This window comes from Neolamprologus brichardi, chromosome 7 (assembly GCF_056152115.1).
Source record: "Neolamprologus brichardi isolate AB-2024 chromosome 7, ASM5615211v1, whole genome shotgun sequence".
In the NCBI taxonomy this organism is placed as follows: domain Eukaryota; kingdom Metazoa; phylum Chordata; class Actinopteri; order Cichliformes; family Cichlidae; genus Neolamprologus; species Neolamprologus brichardi.
Window position 1 is genome coordinate 17,066,710 of NC_142110.1, and position 16,875 is coordinate 17,083,584.

The window sequence follows — 16,875 nt, forward strand, 5'->3', positions numbered from 1 at the left end:
AGAAACTACAGCAAGAGGGAAGGTGTAAAATGCTTTAACTTTGCAGAAATAGCAGGTGTGAGTTCCTCATTTTGTCTTGTTGAAACGAGATAGCCGAGGAAGGAAACATTAGAGAGAAAAGACTTTGCAGATGATGTGATTAGTTGGGTATATAAGCGGGATGTTCGGGTGAACGGACCTGTCACAGTCTCATGATTCAATATTTTAAAGGTTTTCAAAGGGAACAATAACAGTGGGAAGCAACCAAGTATAAAGCGCAGCTTCATTTTAACTTTCACTCAAATTGTTTGTTGCCATCACGTGTATGCTCACTGATTCTGCTGATGAGCAGTGCTTGCATGCTTTAGCATAAAACTAATTGCATATTTACATTTCATTGACTTTTTTTAAGTCTCAAATTGTTTATGCGAGGCAGAAAAAGTTGTTCAGGTTTTTTTTTTTTTTTGCTAAAATATCTGTTTTCACTTTTCTTTTTATAATATGAATATGACACTGGTTGCAGTGATCTTCAGCACAAACATTTATACTCTACATTAACTTATTGCAAACTAATATCAAAGAGAGTGCATAGTAAGTGAAGTAAGAGAGAGGGCACCATGGCTGTGGCTAAAGGTAGGGGCATGGGGAGCACCAAAAACTGTATATAAAAGATGGATGTAGCCATTGTGAAATCACTCATTTGACAGTGAACAATGTTGGGCTAGTTAGTCAAAAAAAAGGAATGCATTACACATTCCTTTATTACTCCCCGGAGGAAGTAAACTGTTAAACTACTCATCACTTAACTTTTCTGTTATTCTGTAACATCCTGAAATGCATCATCATCAGTTAGCAATATAAACTAAGGCTAAAGTTCCACATAATGACACAAATCCCTATTGTAACAAGCAAATACCTACGATGCTTCTTTTAGAGTTTGAATGCAAAGCTGAAAACCAGGTCAAAGAGACTTTGAAGTGGTCGCAGGAGGCTACATCCATCTTTTCTTCCCTCCCAAAACTGTGTCATATTAAGAGTGGAAATTAAGAGTGGAAATTATGGGTGGGACACAGGGGAGCAGATCCCAGTATTGTCTTTGCCAGTGTGCTATTACAAAATATAGCAACATAATATTCAATAATATGATCATTTACATTGAATGCTTTTGTGCTAATTACAGATGCAAAGCAATACCCTTTCAGTCCATGTACAACCAAAGGCATTTTTCCATTATATATAGTCTATGTGAAGGACTGAGGTCACACTGCTTTCAAAAAGCCACATGTGATGATTTATGAATTATGGGGTGTCAGACAGCAAACTAATGACCTTAGCCAGGTGTCCATCACTGTTATTTCAGGCTAAAACCTTAGAAACAGCTGATAATTTGTATATAATTGCACCACTAATATCTTCTTGTTTATTTACTACTTTTAAACGAAGTTCACTGATAAGAAATGTGCAGGTTAAAAAAGTTGTTTTCTCATGTTCCTGATGAAGACCCACCCTTTAAACCTGCTGTAGGGTTTTGGGTGGATATCTGTCGCTCCCAGTTGAGACCAGTTGAGACTGGATGATAATCTGGGAAAAGGCTGGGGAAGATCTGGGGATTGGAGCCTGTGTTATGAGAAGAATGTCTGCTGCCTCACAAGCGTGACCCTGTGGTACATACAGTACAGACATGTAATGTAACGCATTGCCTCACTGTCAGACAGGTCAGGACAAGAATGAATACATCAGAGAGCAGCCCGACAACAAGCCCTGTTTATAATTAAAATCCTTTTTTTTTAAAAAAAAAAAAAAGGGTTGTGTTTGTCAGATGGAAAATTTAGGACGTTTAGAAAAATAACACTCACATAGATATCCCACTGTGGGATGTACTGATTGTGTTAAAAATGTTAGTATTTACTGGTCCTAAAACTGAGATATAGATTTATAGTGTTTATGAATATTTATGAATAGAATCATAGAAACCAGTCACGTTTTGACTGTATGCAACAATTTCTTTTCTTTTCTTTTTTTTTTACAAGAAAGAAATTGTTTGTTAACATATAACATGTTAAGTTCAAGGAGATTTTTTTTTTATTTCCTTACATGGTGAAATATTACCACCTAGTGGTTGATGTTGGATATCTTCAACTTAATTTGTTTTTTCATAACAAAGCAGAAAACTATGTTTAAGTCTCAGAATTAAAATAAAATAAATAAAATAAAAAAATAATTTATGTTTAATTTTCAAGTTTTGCGCTTAAAAAGATAAGCAGTTTGGATTTTTACCATATATACATTTTTTACTATATATCAATACGGTTCTTTCTTTCTTTCTTTCCTTAAAAAAAACAAAACAAACTTTATTAGTCATAAAAATGACTCCCAATCAAATGAAAGATTTTCAAATCTTTCTAGCTTTTCCGCAAAGGATATTGCAGAAAAGCTAAAGCATACCTGCCTGCTGAGACCACCAAGAGACAAGAGATGCTCCTCAGCAGTGCTAATGGCCATTAGCACTATATGTGCAATATATGTAACTACTGTCCACTGTATTTACCTTGAGCTCTCACCTGCGGAAGATTACATGCAGGTTCGTTTCGTTTCCCAATCTTTAGCTAAATGTTTGTCACTTTTGTTACAAATAGAGAGCGCCGTTTAGCAAAAATATCTTTAAAAAATAGTCTTTATTCGGTGTTTTTGTTGTTTCGGTTGTCACAGTTCTGCTGTAATGGAGGAGCTGTTGACTTGATACTATTTTAAGTTATTTCGCCTAAAACATTAGCTACAGCTGGACAGTTCAGTTTTTTGCGAGAGACTAGCTAGCTAGCTATTTATCTAAAAGCAGTCGTTGTGTGTTCGCGTTTTCATCAATGATTGTACCTCAGCTGTGAGAATGAAATTTCATATATTTGGAAATTTGTGATATAATGTGCCAGGAATAACGGTGTATTTTATTAAATACTGTGGAGTGAGGAAGGTGGGTACCGTCCCTTCGATAGCTCAGTTGGTAGAGCGGAGGACTGTAGAGGCGAAAGCTGAAATCCTTAGGTCGCTGGTTCGAATCCGGCTCGAAGGAGACATGCTTTTTTTTTTTTTTTTTTTTTTTTTAAAACTTCTCAGTAAATGTTTTGACATGCAGCCAGTCGTTTTTGTACTTTTTAATTTAAACGTGTGCTCATTCATCTTTCATTGACAGAGGAATGTTCAGCAAGATTACTGTGAAACTCCTAAGCCAAATTTAATGAACCTTGGTGGAGAGGTGGCGCACTGGAAAAGCAATAAAGCATTAATGCTTTAAAACTGCAAGGTGAGATTGCTGAGAGTGCCTTTGTAATCGTTCATGCAATTAATGTTAGTATGCTATTATTCTGTAAGCTTCTTTCAGTTCTTGTCCTGCTAATCTGTCTCACCCCTGTGATAAGGCATACCCCACCTCTTACTGAAATGTGCCCCAGCTCTGCCTTACTCTGGCTGGTAAAGTAAGGAATGGAATGAGTGCATATATGTTAAACTAAATCTATAATTGTAGAGCTATAGCATTTTTTTCTGACGTTGAACCGCGTCTGTGCATGTCAGATTTCTGCTCCTGTGCTGCTATCTTGTCCTGAGCTGTTTGTGCAACCTTTGAGTTTGTTGACTGCAGACCTTCTGCTTTATTTTCCACAAGCTCTTCCTTTTGGCACCACAAGGTGGTGGAGCAGCTGTCCAGCCGGGTAGGTGCTGTTTAACTGGGTAAGGAAGCTTCTGCCAACCTAACTTTCCTGAAGTTCAACACACACAAAGACAGGACAAATGTAGCGCCACCTCCAAACTAATTAGCATGTTATTCTCAGGGTATTCTGATGAGAGGCTGGAAATCACTGGTATCACTGGCACATTTACTAATTTTGTGTTACTTCACTGAAAACTGTCAGGTTTGATTGAATTTTGAGATATATTTCTACAAATTTGCCTCTCTGTCCCTGATAATAGTATAAGGAACATTATTCACACAACATGACCTAAATGGATAAGAATAGGAACGTTAAAAACTTTAATTATGTTAAGCTGGAAATGTATTAATGACAATTAAATAGGATTTAAAATACATCAGCAAAATCACAGGTTGTGCTAAGATAATTATGACTTGAAAATTGTACAAGAAGAAATCATGTGACAATAAAGAGTCAATTAGGCACGTTTAAAAAGGGACAAAAAAGTTTAGATATAAACAAGTGGAATGTACATCAGGGTAAGGTGCAGTATACACAAGTTAAACCCAATAATTGCTTGAATAATATTCTGTATGTAGAATAGCCAGTTCATACGCTCGTGAGAGAAGTCAGTGTATACATTTAGTCTTCAAGGGACATAAGAATACAGCATCCTGAAATTACATCTCCTGAAGTTTGGGTGACTTTCTAACAATTCTTTAATGGGAATAGAAAATTCACAAATCCAACAAACTCAGATGCAAGAAAGAAAGAGCCTGCACACTGCTCTTGTCAGTGAAGTGTCACAGTGAAGTGTCACAGTGAAGTGTCACAGTGAAGCGTAAGGATCCGTTTCTCCCATTCTGCTCCAGTTGACCTCAGATAATGGCCACACACTTTTGACTAATTGTGGTGTTGACCAAGATCAGTGTGTAGGATCTTTGTTTTTTTGTGACTGAAGTAATTGCCCAAAAAAAAAAACCAAAAGACAAAAAACTTGTGTGGCGTGTGCTTTCATTCGTGGCGAACACGCTTCCTGGGGGAGGCCGGTGAGTCCAGGGAAAAGGCAGTGGGAGAGACGGGGCGGGACTCGGGGATGTACTCTGTCTGGTACTTCTCAATGTAAGGTTTGGCCACATTCCACACCTGGGTTGAAAATATAAGCACATTTAACGACATACCATGTGGAGCTCGCACGTGCACTGAACAACTTTTTAAAACTTGCCTTTTGATCAAGTAGCAGGCGGTGAACCGCTTCGATATCAGGCGACATGAATCTGTCTTTAATCCACGGTCTGTTTAACAGCAGGAGAGTAAAAGCAGAAAGTGGAACAACAGGTAAATATTAACTGTTAGGTATATAGTTTCGACAGGCTCAAAATTTTGTACCTTGGCCGCATCTGTTTGACTTACTTGACCACGCTGCGAACAAGTTCATAGACCTTCTCCAGTGGAGTGGTGGTACGGAGTGGGCGGAGGAACTCGATGCCCTGACATGCGGCCAGTAGCTCTATAGCGAGGACTGGTAACAGGAAGTATCAATTCAGTTTGGCCAAATCCCAAAAATATATCTCTCATTTTAGTGATAAATATTGAAAACATTAAATAGCATAGATCACAGCCAATTGAAAGCCATCTATGGGTTTTTACTGCTGTTTGAGCCTTTAGTTTATTCCATGACTTACAAGAACTGTGGATTTTTTTCCTCAATATTTTTTCAAAAGACGGAGAAAAGAATTTTAAGCACAGAGATAAATGATATTTGATGATAGTTTAATCATTTATCTGTTTTTTAAAACCTGTTGGTTTAAGGTTAACCTCTGTATCCACCCAGTAACCTGCGGTTTTGTCTTGTCGGTGTACACTGGCATGGTTTTCAGCAGCGACCTTTGCACTTTTTGCAACAGAAGCAGCGGAAACTGACCGGTTAGTCTCTTTGACTCAGGGACGCTTGTTGTTTTCAAAGAGTAAAAAAAGGTGGTTATTTACCAAATCTTACATATTGTCCATCTTTTAAATGCTTCTTACATCAGAAGATGGACACAAAGCTCAGATCATCTCAAAGTGGCTTCTTAGACATGACAGTGAATTTGCTTCACAGTCACCAGATTTAAATCCAACAGAGCACATTTGGGATGTGATGGAGCAGGAGATTTACGTGATGGATGTGGAGACAAATTGGCAGTGCCTGTCATGATAGTATGAGGAATGTTTCCAGCTCCTTGATGAATCTGTGGCACAAAGAATTAAGCCAACCCAGTACTTGTGAGGTGTACATAATTTAACAATGCTATACCTTACCTTGCTCCACATGCTCTATTACCCTCAGGGCCTTCCTAGCAGCCCATCCTCCCATAGACACGTGGTCCTCCGTGGCAGCACTAGTGGACAAAGAGTCCACAGACGATGGGTGACACAAAACTTTGTTTTCTGAAACTGAACAGCGTGAAAGAGTTGAGATTAATGTCAGTGCTCCTGCTCAAATATTGGGTAAGAAGAAAAGAAAAAAAAACCGTATAATTTTGTAACATTAGATCTTTTATTAAAAAATGCACTCTGAAGTGTAATATCCAATATCAAAGCCTGTTTAGTAAATAATGTTATCATAATCTCATTGAAGTTGGAATAATTTAGTAGGAGTTTACATGTTATTTCATGTTTTTCACACGAACCTAAGGCGGCTGCAGTGCAGTGGGCAATCATGAAGCCTGAGTTGAGTCCACCCTCGTTGACGAGGAAGGCAGGCAGCTCACTCAGAGAGGGGTTACACAACCTCTCAATCCTCCTTTCGCTGATTGAAGCCAGCTCGTGGACAGCAATGGCTAAAAAATCCAGAGCCTATGAGAAAGAAAACAGTTGTTTAAGAAAGAAGAATCAAATCTAAAGCGAACCGAAACAAACTATCTTATTACTACATACCTTAGCTGGGTATTCCCCATGGAAATTCCCACCTGAAATGGTCTCACCTCTTTCTGCAAATACCATCTGGTGAGACCGTTAAGACAAAATTAACTGATTTCCAGTAAAATCCTGTGTGCAGTTTGTGGCAGATCCAACTTCAGTTATCAGACTTGAGACCAAACTGGCTAAATTTCATAGATCAGTCTTTTCCTCTAGTTTGAAAGACAGAAAAGGATACAGGGTTGTCAGTGGCACTGTTGATTTCTGTGTTGATGATATTCTGGACAAATGCAATTGTGTCATTGGCAATTCCATGAACCTGCGAGCAGAGAGAGGATACAACACTCAGAAAGAGATGTACGATGCTCAAACATAGTTTTGCTCCAGCTCCATATCTGCTTTCTATGTGGTAGACCCTATATCTAGCACGTGAGAATTCAGAGTTTTCCCTCTCCCATCCAGAAGTTGCAGAAGCTTTAAAACGCTGTGGGAGAAACCTGTGATTTGGGGATATATAAATAAACTTGGGGTTACCTGAGGACAGCACCGCATGGTGTAGGCATCCTGGACTCTGTCACAGAACCTGTGGCTCTCTGTAAAAACACACCAGAACAATATGACACTCATTAAACACAGCATATTTAAGGCTGCATAATATTAGAAGGCTATACTCCATTAATGCCTGTCGGCAAATGCACCCCCAGCAACTCATGCATCTCATCTTGAGTTGGTGCAACTCTGAAACCACTGTCTTGATCAAGGCCAGTGGTAAGAGCATTTCTAATATGCAAACAAGTTTTCGGGAGGAGGAGGGCACACAAACGTAAAATGCAATGATCAGAACTTTACATGAATATTGTTTGATGTTCATCAAACCTGCAATCTGGGAGGGGTGGTGATCAGAGTCCAACAGTGAGCGGAAGCGTTGAGCCACCTCTATTTGCCCCGGATGTGGCCGCAGTGCATGGATGTCTGTGGGAGGAGACCAGAAATTGAATAAGGATGGATGACATCATTGACTGTAGAAAACATGGACGACGCGACCCCGCCTCCTACCATTGTGCAAAAATGAAGCCAAAATACCCCGCTTGTGGAGGTACCCCAGTCCCATCCGCTAACATGGAGGAGGCGGGGTTTATGACCTATACTGCAGCCAGACACCAGGGGGTGATAGAGACGTTTTGGCTTCATTTTTGGGGAGCTGTCGCGTCGTCCATGTTTTCTACAGTCAATGGATGACATGTAGTGCAGTTTTACAATTGGAGGTAAATAATTTCATCTAGTTTCTGGTTTTCTTTGGGTTTATAGCTTCTGCGCACCACTGTCAAAGGCCTTGGTGGTTCCCTTTAGCACCTCCAGGGTGAGAGCAGCAATAATATCTGCCTGCTGGGCAATCGCCTGGGCTCGCTCCACGGCCTCTGCCCCTAGAGAGGTAATCATCTGTGTCCCATTGATCAGAGCCAGACCCTGTTAGGGAATCCCAGAGAATGAGATGGGTGTACAACCCCAATTGCAAAAGAAGAAAAAATTTGAGTAGGTGTGTAAAATGTAAATATAAAGATCAGCTTAAGATATTTTTTAAGGATTTTTTTTTACAGTGTCATTATTTTTACAAGTTAACCCTCATATTACTTTTTCTTTTGCTAAAATTATTTTAATTCCATATATTTGGCCTAATATGTATTTTATTGTATATTTATGATGCAAATGCAGTTTACGCTTCAAAATCTGTTATCAGTGAACTCTGGGTCAAATCACAACAGTGCAGACAAATCAAATAGATGAGCTTTTCTTTTTTTTTGAACATTACCTCTTTAGGTTTTAGTGATATTGGCTTTAGTCCATGTGCCTCCAGGACCTGGTCAGGAATGAAAGATGAAAAACATGTAAAAAGTCCAGGGTCATCAGAAAGCAAACAATGTTTCCATTTGCACCCTGAAACCTTTCACTCTTGTAAACAAGAGACACGTTTTCCTACGATAGTAGTTGCCTTCTTGTTTTACAACTCCAGAAAAGTCACTCTGAGCTTACGTATTTGGCATCAGCCCACCCGCTCGTGGGAGACCACATTTTTCCCTCTCCCATGAGTCCGAGGGCCAGGTGAGAGAGGGGTGCCAGGTCACCACTAGCACCTACTGTTCCCTTTTCAGGGACAAAGGAGAGGCAGGAGGCTGAGGGGACAAAGTTATAGAGACAAAGGTAAGTCCTATGACAGCTATTCTACCCCTGTCCTTAAATAAAGTTATCAACAGTTTACTGAAGCTGATATCTCACCAGCTAACTGGTTTGTAGCTTACCGTTAAAGGCCTGGATCATGGCCTGGAGGGTTTCAAGAGAAACACCACTGTGCCCTTTGGCCAAAACATTGATCCTCAAAGCGAGCAACATGCGGGTCCTCTCTGGGCTTAACGGGTTCCCCACACCTATACGTCACAGCATAACTCTGATTAAGATGATTGACGAACAGAGGGCCTGAAAACATTAAAATCAACATATCTGCATCACAAAGAGTGTCATCACCTGCTGAGTGTGAGCGCACCAAGTTTTCCTGGAGCTCCCTGTGGAACGAAAAGTGCATGGCATCAGTCAACAAACAAAAAGGGCTCTGTGTGATTACAAAGACCAGAAATAGATCATAAAATGTATTTAAGGACAACTTAAAAACTACTTGAGTTTGCTGACAGGAATGACAGTTCGGGCAAATTTGCCAAAACCCGTTGTGATCCCATAGACAACTGCAGGGAGAACAAACATAGGGAACTGAACACACAAAGTCTCCTACTTTTCCAGATACTGTAATTTAGCCAGTTTAAATTAAGCTCATTTGCATTGAATCACTGTATTTTAACCTTTGTTTTCTTTGACAATGGTGTCCAAAAGCTCTCTAGATTGCACAACCTTTCTTTCTGCCTCAGGAGTCAGCTAAAAAACAATGATAATGGGAGACATTGGATCAAGTAAAAGATTACAACGGAGCAGTTACGGACAACAAAAGAGGTTTGTTGATCATTACCTTTATCTTGTAGAGTCCTCTGCCTAAGTTGATGAGATCTGTTGACGTCAGGCTGTTGCCATCCAAAGAAATATACTGGACAGAGAGTTTCACATTTCACTGAGTTAGTTAATATGATATGAATATGTTTTCAATTTTATCGGAAAATACACTTACTTCTTCAGGCTCTTTGTATGCTGCTGTGCTAGTTGACAAACTTAATTAAGGATAACATTTGGCAAAATGTAGTGTCACTCTCAGATTAATTATAATTTCCCACAAGGACAATTTTAACCCGAAATTAAAACAGTATGTGAAGAAAAAATGGCATTAAAAAAAGACTGAATCGTTTTTAGTGCACACTACAGCACCTACTACAGTTGCTATGGCACAAATATCCAACAAGTGTAAGGATACAGATGAGAAACTCCCGGCTCACACGGAATAAAGTCAGGAGACATGGTATCTCCTTCAATAGCTGAAATGCACAGGAAAATAAATCACAATGTGTGCATTCCCCCCTTGGTTCACACAGTAGTTATATAAGTAAATTACTTATCACTGAAGCAGAGTTAAAGGTAAACCATCGTCACCGTCCTTTAAATGTGTTGCACACATTTTTAATATATGCATTCTTCGTGTAGAAAGTTATTACCAAGCTCGACAAAGTCATTATCCTCCAGTACATCTTCGATGGTGTCATCCACGTCCAGCAGACCCAAACCCTGGCACCTGCGCACAACAAAACGTGTGTCTTTCACAGCCGTGATGCCGCCGTTGTCCGGTTTGTTCTTTATGTAACGTTTAAGCGCTTCCTGTCCGAGCCACTGGATGGTTTTGGAAGTGTCCCGGCAGGGCACTGCCAGCCACTCATCTCGGATGTGTACAGTAAAACGAGGCATCGCGCATCAGCGGGACTTGGCTGCAGTGAGTCCTGCGTGCCGCTCTCTGAGGTACCACTCTGGGCCGTTTACAGTTCGGCCACCAATAACACGCAGCTGGGGGAGCCACGCCTCCCCAGCATCACACCTCTAAAGATCATTGACCCACACGGACCGGTCTCAGTCTCACCAGTGCTTCCAATCCAATCGATGCGTTCACGTGATGTTTGAAAGTGCTCAAGTGTCTATAGAGGCTAAACACAGTGAATTAGATTAGAGGTCACCAGAGGAGTATGGGGCACCGTTTATTTCATGCTGAAATTAACGGCAACATTTTTACACATTTAGCTCAAAACCTTACAAAAACATGTTTGTTCAGTCTTTTTTTTTTTACAATATTTATTTATTTAAAATATTTGCAACTTGTCATATTTAAAACACAATTTTAAATGTTAAATCTAAATGTTAAATTTAAACGTTAAATGTTAAATCTAAATGTTACAGGAAAGTAAATATTTAGCTAACATGCAAAGTTATTGTACGGCTCAACGGAAATACCAAAATAAAAGCTTTACGAAAACCTCCGGTGCAAAATTGTCTAAGGAGCTTGGAAAGAAAAGCGTCTGGACTTCTTTGAGTTGCTTGAAGACGTTTCACCTCTCATCCAAGAAGCTTCTTCAGTTCTAAGGGTCAAATGGTGGAGAGTCCCAGATTTAAACCCAGTGGGAGTTTCCCCCCAAAGAGGGACAAAGGACCCCCTGATGATCCTCTACCTAATCACACGAGCCAAGGTGTGAAAGCGGGTGTGGGTCACAATCAGCCACACCCGGGTGAGCTCATTGTGAAACCTGGCCCCACCCTATCATGTGATTTCCTGAGGTCAGATGGCCCAGGATGTGAGTGGGCGTTTGGGAAGGGATCTCAAAACTGGATTATAGATGGCAGACAGCTGGTGTCGTAAACCACTGCCTCTGTTCAAAGACGGTCGCTCACAGTGGACATAGATGGCTTCCTTCACTCCTCTTTCAAAACATTTGTCCTCTCTGTCCAAAATGTGAACGTTGGCATCCTCGAACGAGTGACCTTTGTCCTTTAGATGCAGATGAACTGCTGAGCAAAGACCACAACATCACTATATTACCAGCTGATAAGGGAAGGTGCACTGTGGTCCTAGACACAACGGGTTGCCACACAAAGATCACTACTCTCCTCAGTGACAACAATACCTACGAAGCCTTAAAGCGAGACCCCACAAGCAGCTACAAAAAGAAATTTATAGCTTGCCTTCAAGACCTTGAAAGGGACAAAATCATTGACCGCCTTACATATCACCGCCTTTACCCAGGGGATGCCATACCCTGCATTTACGGACTTCCTAAGATCCACAAGGAAGGTGTCCCACTCAGACCCATTGTCAGTAGCATAAACTCAGCCACTTACAACATCTTGAAACACCTTGCTACTGTCCTAGCACCTCTTGTGGGGAACACCCCACATCACATCAAGAACTCCACCGACTTCACCGACAAGGTTCAGAAACGTACCCTGGACCCAGATGAAACCATGGTGTCCTTTGATGTAGTCTCCCTCTTCACTTGCATACCCACCACGGAGGCAGTGGAGATTGTCAGAAAACGACTACAAGAAGACAGCTCCTTGGAAGACAGGACCAACTTCACACCCGATCAGATTTGCACACTGTTAGACCTCTGCCTTACCACAACATACTTCAAATACAACGAGGGTTTCTACAGACAAAAACATGGCTGCGCCATGGGCTCCCCCGTGTCACCTATTGTAGCCAACCTTTACATGGAGGAAGTGGAAAGGAAGGCTCTTGGCTCTTTTAAAGGGAGAGTACCCAGCCACTGGTACAGATATGTAGATGACACCTGGGTCAAGATCTTTTTTAATAACTTTACTTTGCTTATTGGCCGTGGGGGACTTTTGGACACTCAATTTTTCTAAGATGAGAACATTTAACAGTGTCCCCATTCTGCGAGACATGGTTCCCAGATCTACATGCGTAACTGCTATTATACATCCTGTACAATTTCCAGTGTATTTGGAACAGGACATTAATTTATCATTTGAACTACAGAAAGATTTACCTCACCTTCAAAACCTTCTTGTTTTGTACAATTACAAAATTAGTTATGAAAAATCCTGCTTTGTTTCAACATTTCACAAGTCAAAATCAATAAGTACAAAGCAGAGACTTCTGATCGTCTTACTACTGCTCTTATCTGGTAATGTACAACCTAACCCAGGCCCTGAGCTGCAATGTAGTCAGACACCATCTGAATTTAAATCCTCGCCTGGGCTCAAGATAGTTCATCTTAATGTGCGCAGTTTGTTACCCAAGATGGATATGATCAAGATCTGGGTTCAATCAACAGATGCAGATATTGTCCTCATTTCTGAAACTTGGTTGTCTAAATATATATCTGAAGAACATGTTAGCATGGCTGGCTACAATATCTATCGTACTGATAGGCTTAAGAAAGGTGGTGGTGTTGCTGCTTATGTTAAGTCAAAATTTAATGCTACAATAGTTCTATCAGAATCAATTTGCAAACAATTGGAATTTTTGGCTTTGAATGTGAATGTTGTAAAGGGTCTTTGCATAACAGTTGCTTGTTGCTATCGACCACCTTCTGCCTCCACAGAAGCTCTGCGTTCTTTAAACCTTTTGCTGTCCAGACTAAATTATGGTGAGCTTGTTCTAGCTGGTGACTTTAACTGGGGTTGGCTCAAAACTGTTTCAGATGATTTTAAATCTTTTTGTGATTCTATCAGTCTTACCCAGCTGGTCAATTTACCCACTCGGCCGAATCTCAAAAGCCCCGAAAAGTCTACCTTGATTGACTTGATTTTGACAAATGTTCCTCATAAATTTTCATCTTTGGGTGTCTTTTGTAACAACTTAAGTGACCACTGTGTTGTTGCTGCTATTAGAAATACTAAAGTGGCCAAGTCACAACATCGTATTATTTTTAAAAGAACTCTTAAACATTTTAATGAACGAGCATTTTATCATGATTTGTCAAACTATGACTGGAAGAAAATAGGATTGATCCCTGATGTAGAATTAGCGTGGGCATTCTTTAGGGATGGGTTTATGCAAATTGTGAATAATCATGCTCTATTAAGAAGATATAGGATAAAAGGTCGTGAAAACCCCTGGTTCTCCCCAGAGCTGGCAGATATCATTCATGAGCGCAACCTGGCTTGGGCCAAAGCGAGGAAAACCGGCTACCCCAGTGATTGGCTTCTTTTCAGACAACTAAGAAACAAATGTACTTCCTCTATTAAGAAAGCTAAAACAGAATATCATCACCACTGAGAACCTAAATAATCCACAGAAGTTCTGGAAAATCATTAAGTCTCTTTCAGTGAGTAAAAGCTCCCACGCTCTACCCACCTATGTTTTTAAGGATTTTGTTCCTGTTTATGATAGGAAGGAGATTATGAATTGCTTTAACAAGCACTTTATATCTTCTGGCTCTTTGTTTGATTCTCTGAACCCAGTCTCTGTAAAATCTGGCTCAAACCTTCCGGTGTACACTGGTCAATTCAATTCAATTCAATTTTATTTATATAGCGCCAAATCACAACAAAAGTCGCCTCAAGCCATTTAACTTTGTTCCTTTCTCTGTGCAGGAGGTCTGTAAAGCTCTTAAACTGTTAGATCCTAGAAAATTTCCAGGGCCAGACTTACTAGATCCTTACTTCTTGAAACTGGCAGCTGATTTTGTGGCAGAGCCTCTCACAACACTTTTCAACCTCACACTGGATACGAATAAAATTCCCTCAGTATGGAAATCAGCTTTTGTTATTCCACTATTAAAAGGGAGCGACCCAGCAGTGTTAACTAATTACAGACCAATATCTAATCTATCTGTGCTGGCTAAAGTTCTTGAAGCTCTTGTGTGTGAGCAGTTAAAGGAGTTTTTACACACCAATGCCATTTTATCTGAATATCAATCAGGCTTTAGGAAGAATCACAGTACTATCACAGCTGCAATTAGAGTGGTAAATGATATTACTATTGCACTTGATAAAAAACAACACTGTGCATCCCTTTTTATTGATTTGTCAAAAGCATTTGACACTGTTGATCATTGTATTTTAAATCTTAGACTCTTCCAGTCAGGACTCTCTGAGAGAGCAGTGGCGTGGTTCTCAAACTACCTCAGTAACAGGACTCAGTGCATTAAATCTGACGGTCTATGTTCTGACTTTGTTACAGTGCACAACGGAGTGCCACAGGGTTCTGTATTAGGTCCCCTTCTATTTATCATTTACGTAAACAATCTTAGTCTACATGTGCCAGATGCAAACTTGCACTTCTATGCTGATGATACAGTTATTTACAGCTGTGGTTCAACTCTTGTCCAAGCCATTGACTCCTTGCAGAAAGCCTTTTTTGCTGTCCAGCACTCATTACTTCAGCTTAAACTTGTTCTCAACGCAGACAAAACAAAGCTCATGTTGTTTTCTAAATCAAGGAGACGAGCCCAAACAATCCCATCAGTAACCACTCTTGAAGGTAATAAAATAGAGTTGGTTCACACCTATAAATATCTGGGAATCTTAATTAATGACTCGCTTACCTTCAAACCATATGTAGAGAATCTTGTGAAAAACCTGAAGTTAAAACTGAGATTTTATTTTCAAAATAAGTTGTATTTCTCTTTTAATACAAAGAAGCGGCTTGTTGCTGCAACATTCTTGCCTCTGCTGGATTATGGTGATATTCTATATATGAATGCTTCTGCTCAATGTCTTCGAATGGTTGATTCTGTGTATTATGCTTCTCTGAGATTCATCACTAACCGTAAATTTCAGACTCACCACTGTGAGTTATACTCTCAGGTAGGATGGCCTGCTTTGGTAAGCCGGAGGAACTCTCATCTATACAGTTTTATATATAAAGCAATACTTGGGTTGCTGCCTTCTTATATATGTTCCCTGCTTGTAATGAAACATGCTGGTCGGTATTCTCTTCGTCCGCATGGTTACTTGTTGCTTTCTGTTCCATTTTCCCGAACTGAACTTGGTAAAAGAGCTTTTGTCCATTTAGCACCCTTGGCTTGGAACAAACTGCAGAAGGAATGGGAAATGACTGAATTCATTTCATTAAGTGCTTTTAAATCTAAACTACGAATCCTTGAGGCCAAGTCCATAACATGCAACTGTTTCAATTAGATTGATTGTCATTTTAACTGACTTTTTTATTTTTATTTGAATTTTATTGAATTTATTTTATTTTATTTGTATTCTTTCACTTATTGTTGCATGTGTGTTGTTGCTGCCTGTGTTTGAGTAATTTCTGTAATTGTGAGACACCTGCTGCTGTCTATCTTGGCCAGGTCTCCCTTGAAAAAGAGGTTTTTAATCTCAATGGGATCTTCCTGGTTAAATAAAGGTTAATGAATAAATAAATAAATAAAAGACAAGAAGTGGAATCCTTCACCGCGCACATTAACGCCGTGGATAAAAACATCAAGTTCACCAGGGAAGACACAAAGGACGACTGTTTGCCTTTCCTGGACTGCGCTGTGCACACTGAAGAGAATGGCAACCTCAACATTGAAGTTTACTGGAAGCCCACACACACGGACCAGTACCTCCTCTTTGACTCCCATCACCCTCTGGAACACAAACTTGGGGTAATCAGGACCCTACACCACTGGGCAGAACATGTTCCCTCTAAGCCTGAAGGGAAAAAGAAAGAACACACACATGTAAAGGAAGCACTCAAAATGTGCGGCTATCCTAATTGGGCGATTATAAAGTCAGCAAAAGATGCACAGAAAAGAAGATCAGACACCAGCGAGGGAGGATAAGAAAGACAGACGCAAGAACATTGTCATCCCCTATGTAGCCGGTGTATCAGAGAAACTCAGGAGAGTTTTCTCCAAGCACGACATCCCAGTGTACTTCAGACCCAGCAACACACTCAGACAGAAACTGGTTCACCCGAAAGACAAAACTCCAAAACACAAACTTAACAATGTGGTGTATGCTGTACAGTGCAGCGAGGAATGCCCAGACCTCTACATCGGAGAGACCAAACAGCCACTTCACAAGTGCATGGCACAACATAGAAGAGCCACCTCCACAGGACAAGACTCAGCTGTCCATCTGCATCTAAAGGATAAAGGACACTCTTTCGAGGATGCCAACGTTCACATTTTGGACAGAGAGGACAGATGGTTTGAAAGAGGAGTGAAAGAAGCCATTTACATCCACTGTGAGCGACCATCTCTGAACAGAGGCGGTGGTTTACGACACCAGCTGTCTGCCATCTATAATCCAGTTTTGAGATCCCTTCCCAAACGCCCACTCACATCCTGGGCCATCTGACTTCAAGAAATCACATGATAGGGTGGGGCCAGGTTTCACAATGAGCTCACCCGAAACCCTGGCTGAT

The 16,875-nt window shown here is 40.4% G+C and overlaps 1 protein-coding gene and 1 non-coding gene across 2 annotated transcripts; one reads left to right on the forward strand and one right to left on the reverse strand.

The window, feature by feature from the left end:
• The first annotated feature begins 2,959 nt into the window (after nt 1-2,959).
• On the forward strand, nt 2,960-3,046 carry trnay-gua (transfer RNA tyrosine (anticodon GUA)). The gene is given in 2 exon segments: nt 2,960-2,996; nt 3,011-3,046. It is a non-coding gene; the product is annotated as a tRNA-Tyr (tRNA).
• A 917-nt stretch (nt 3,047-3,963) lies between these two features.
• On the reverse strand, nt 3,964-10,530 carry hal (histidine ammonia-lyase). The gene is made up of 20 exons (XM_006782577.3): nt 10,211-10,530; nt 9,973-10,033; nt 9,733-9,760; nt 9,577-9,651; nt 9,413-9,485; nt 9,232-9,298; nt 9,084-9,121; nt 8,861-8,986; nt 8,595-8,734; nt 8,374-8,421; nt 7,883-8,030; nt 7,440-7,535; nt 7,098-7,156; nt 6,802-6,882; nt 6,582-6,647; nt 6,335-6,500; nt 5,964-6,098; nt 5,076-5,184; nt 4,888-4,957; nt 3,964-4,808 (listed from the first exon to the last, which is right to left on the reverse strand). The coding sequence occupies exons 1-20, from the start codon at nt 10,455-10,457 to the stop codon at nt 4,677-4,679; spliced, it is 1,965 nt and encodes a 654-aa protein (XP_006782640.1). The 5' UTR covers nt 10,458-10,530; the 3' UTR covers nt 3,964-4,676.
• Nucleotides 10,531-16,875: the final 6,345 nt, after the last annotated feature.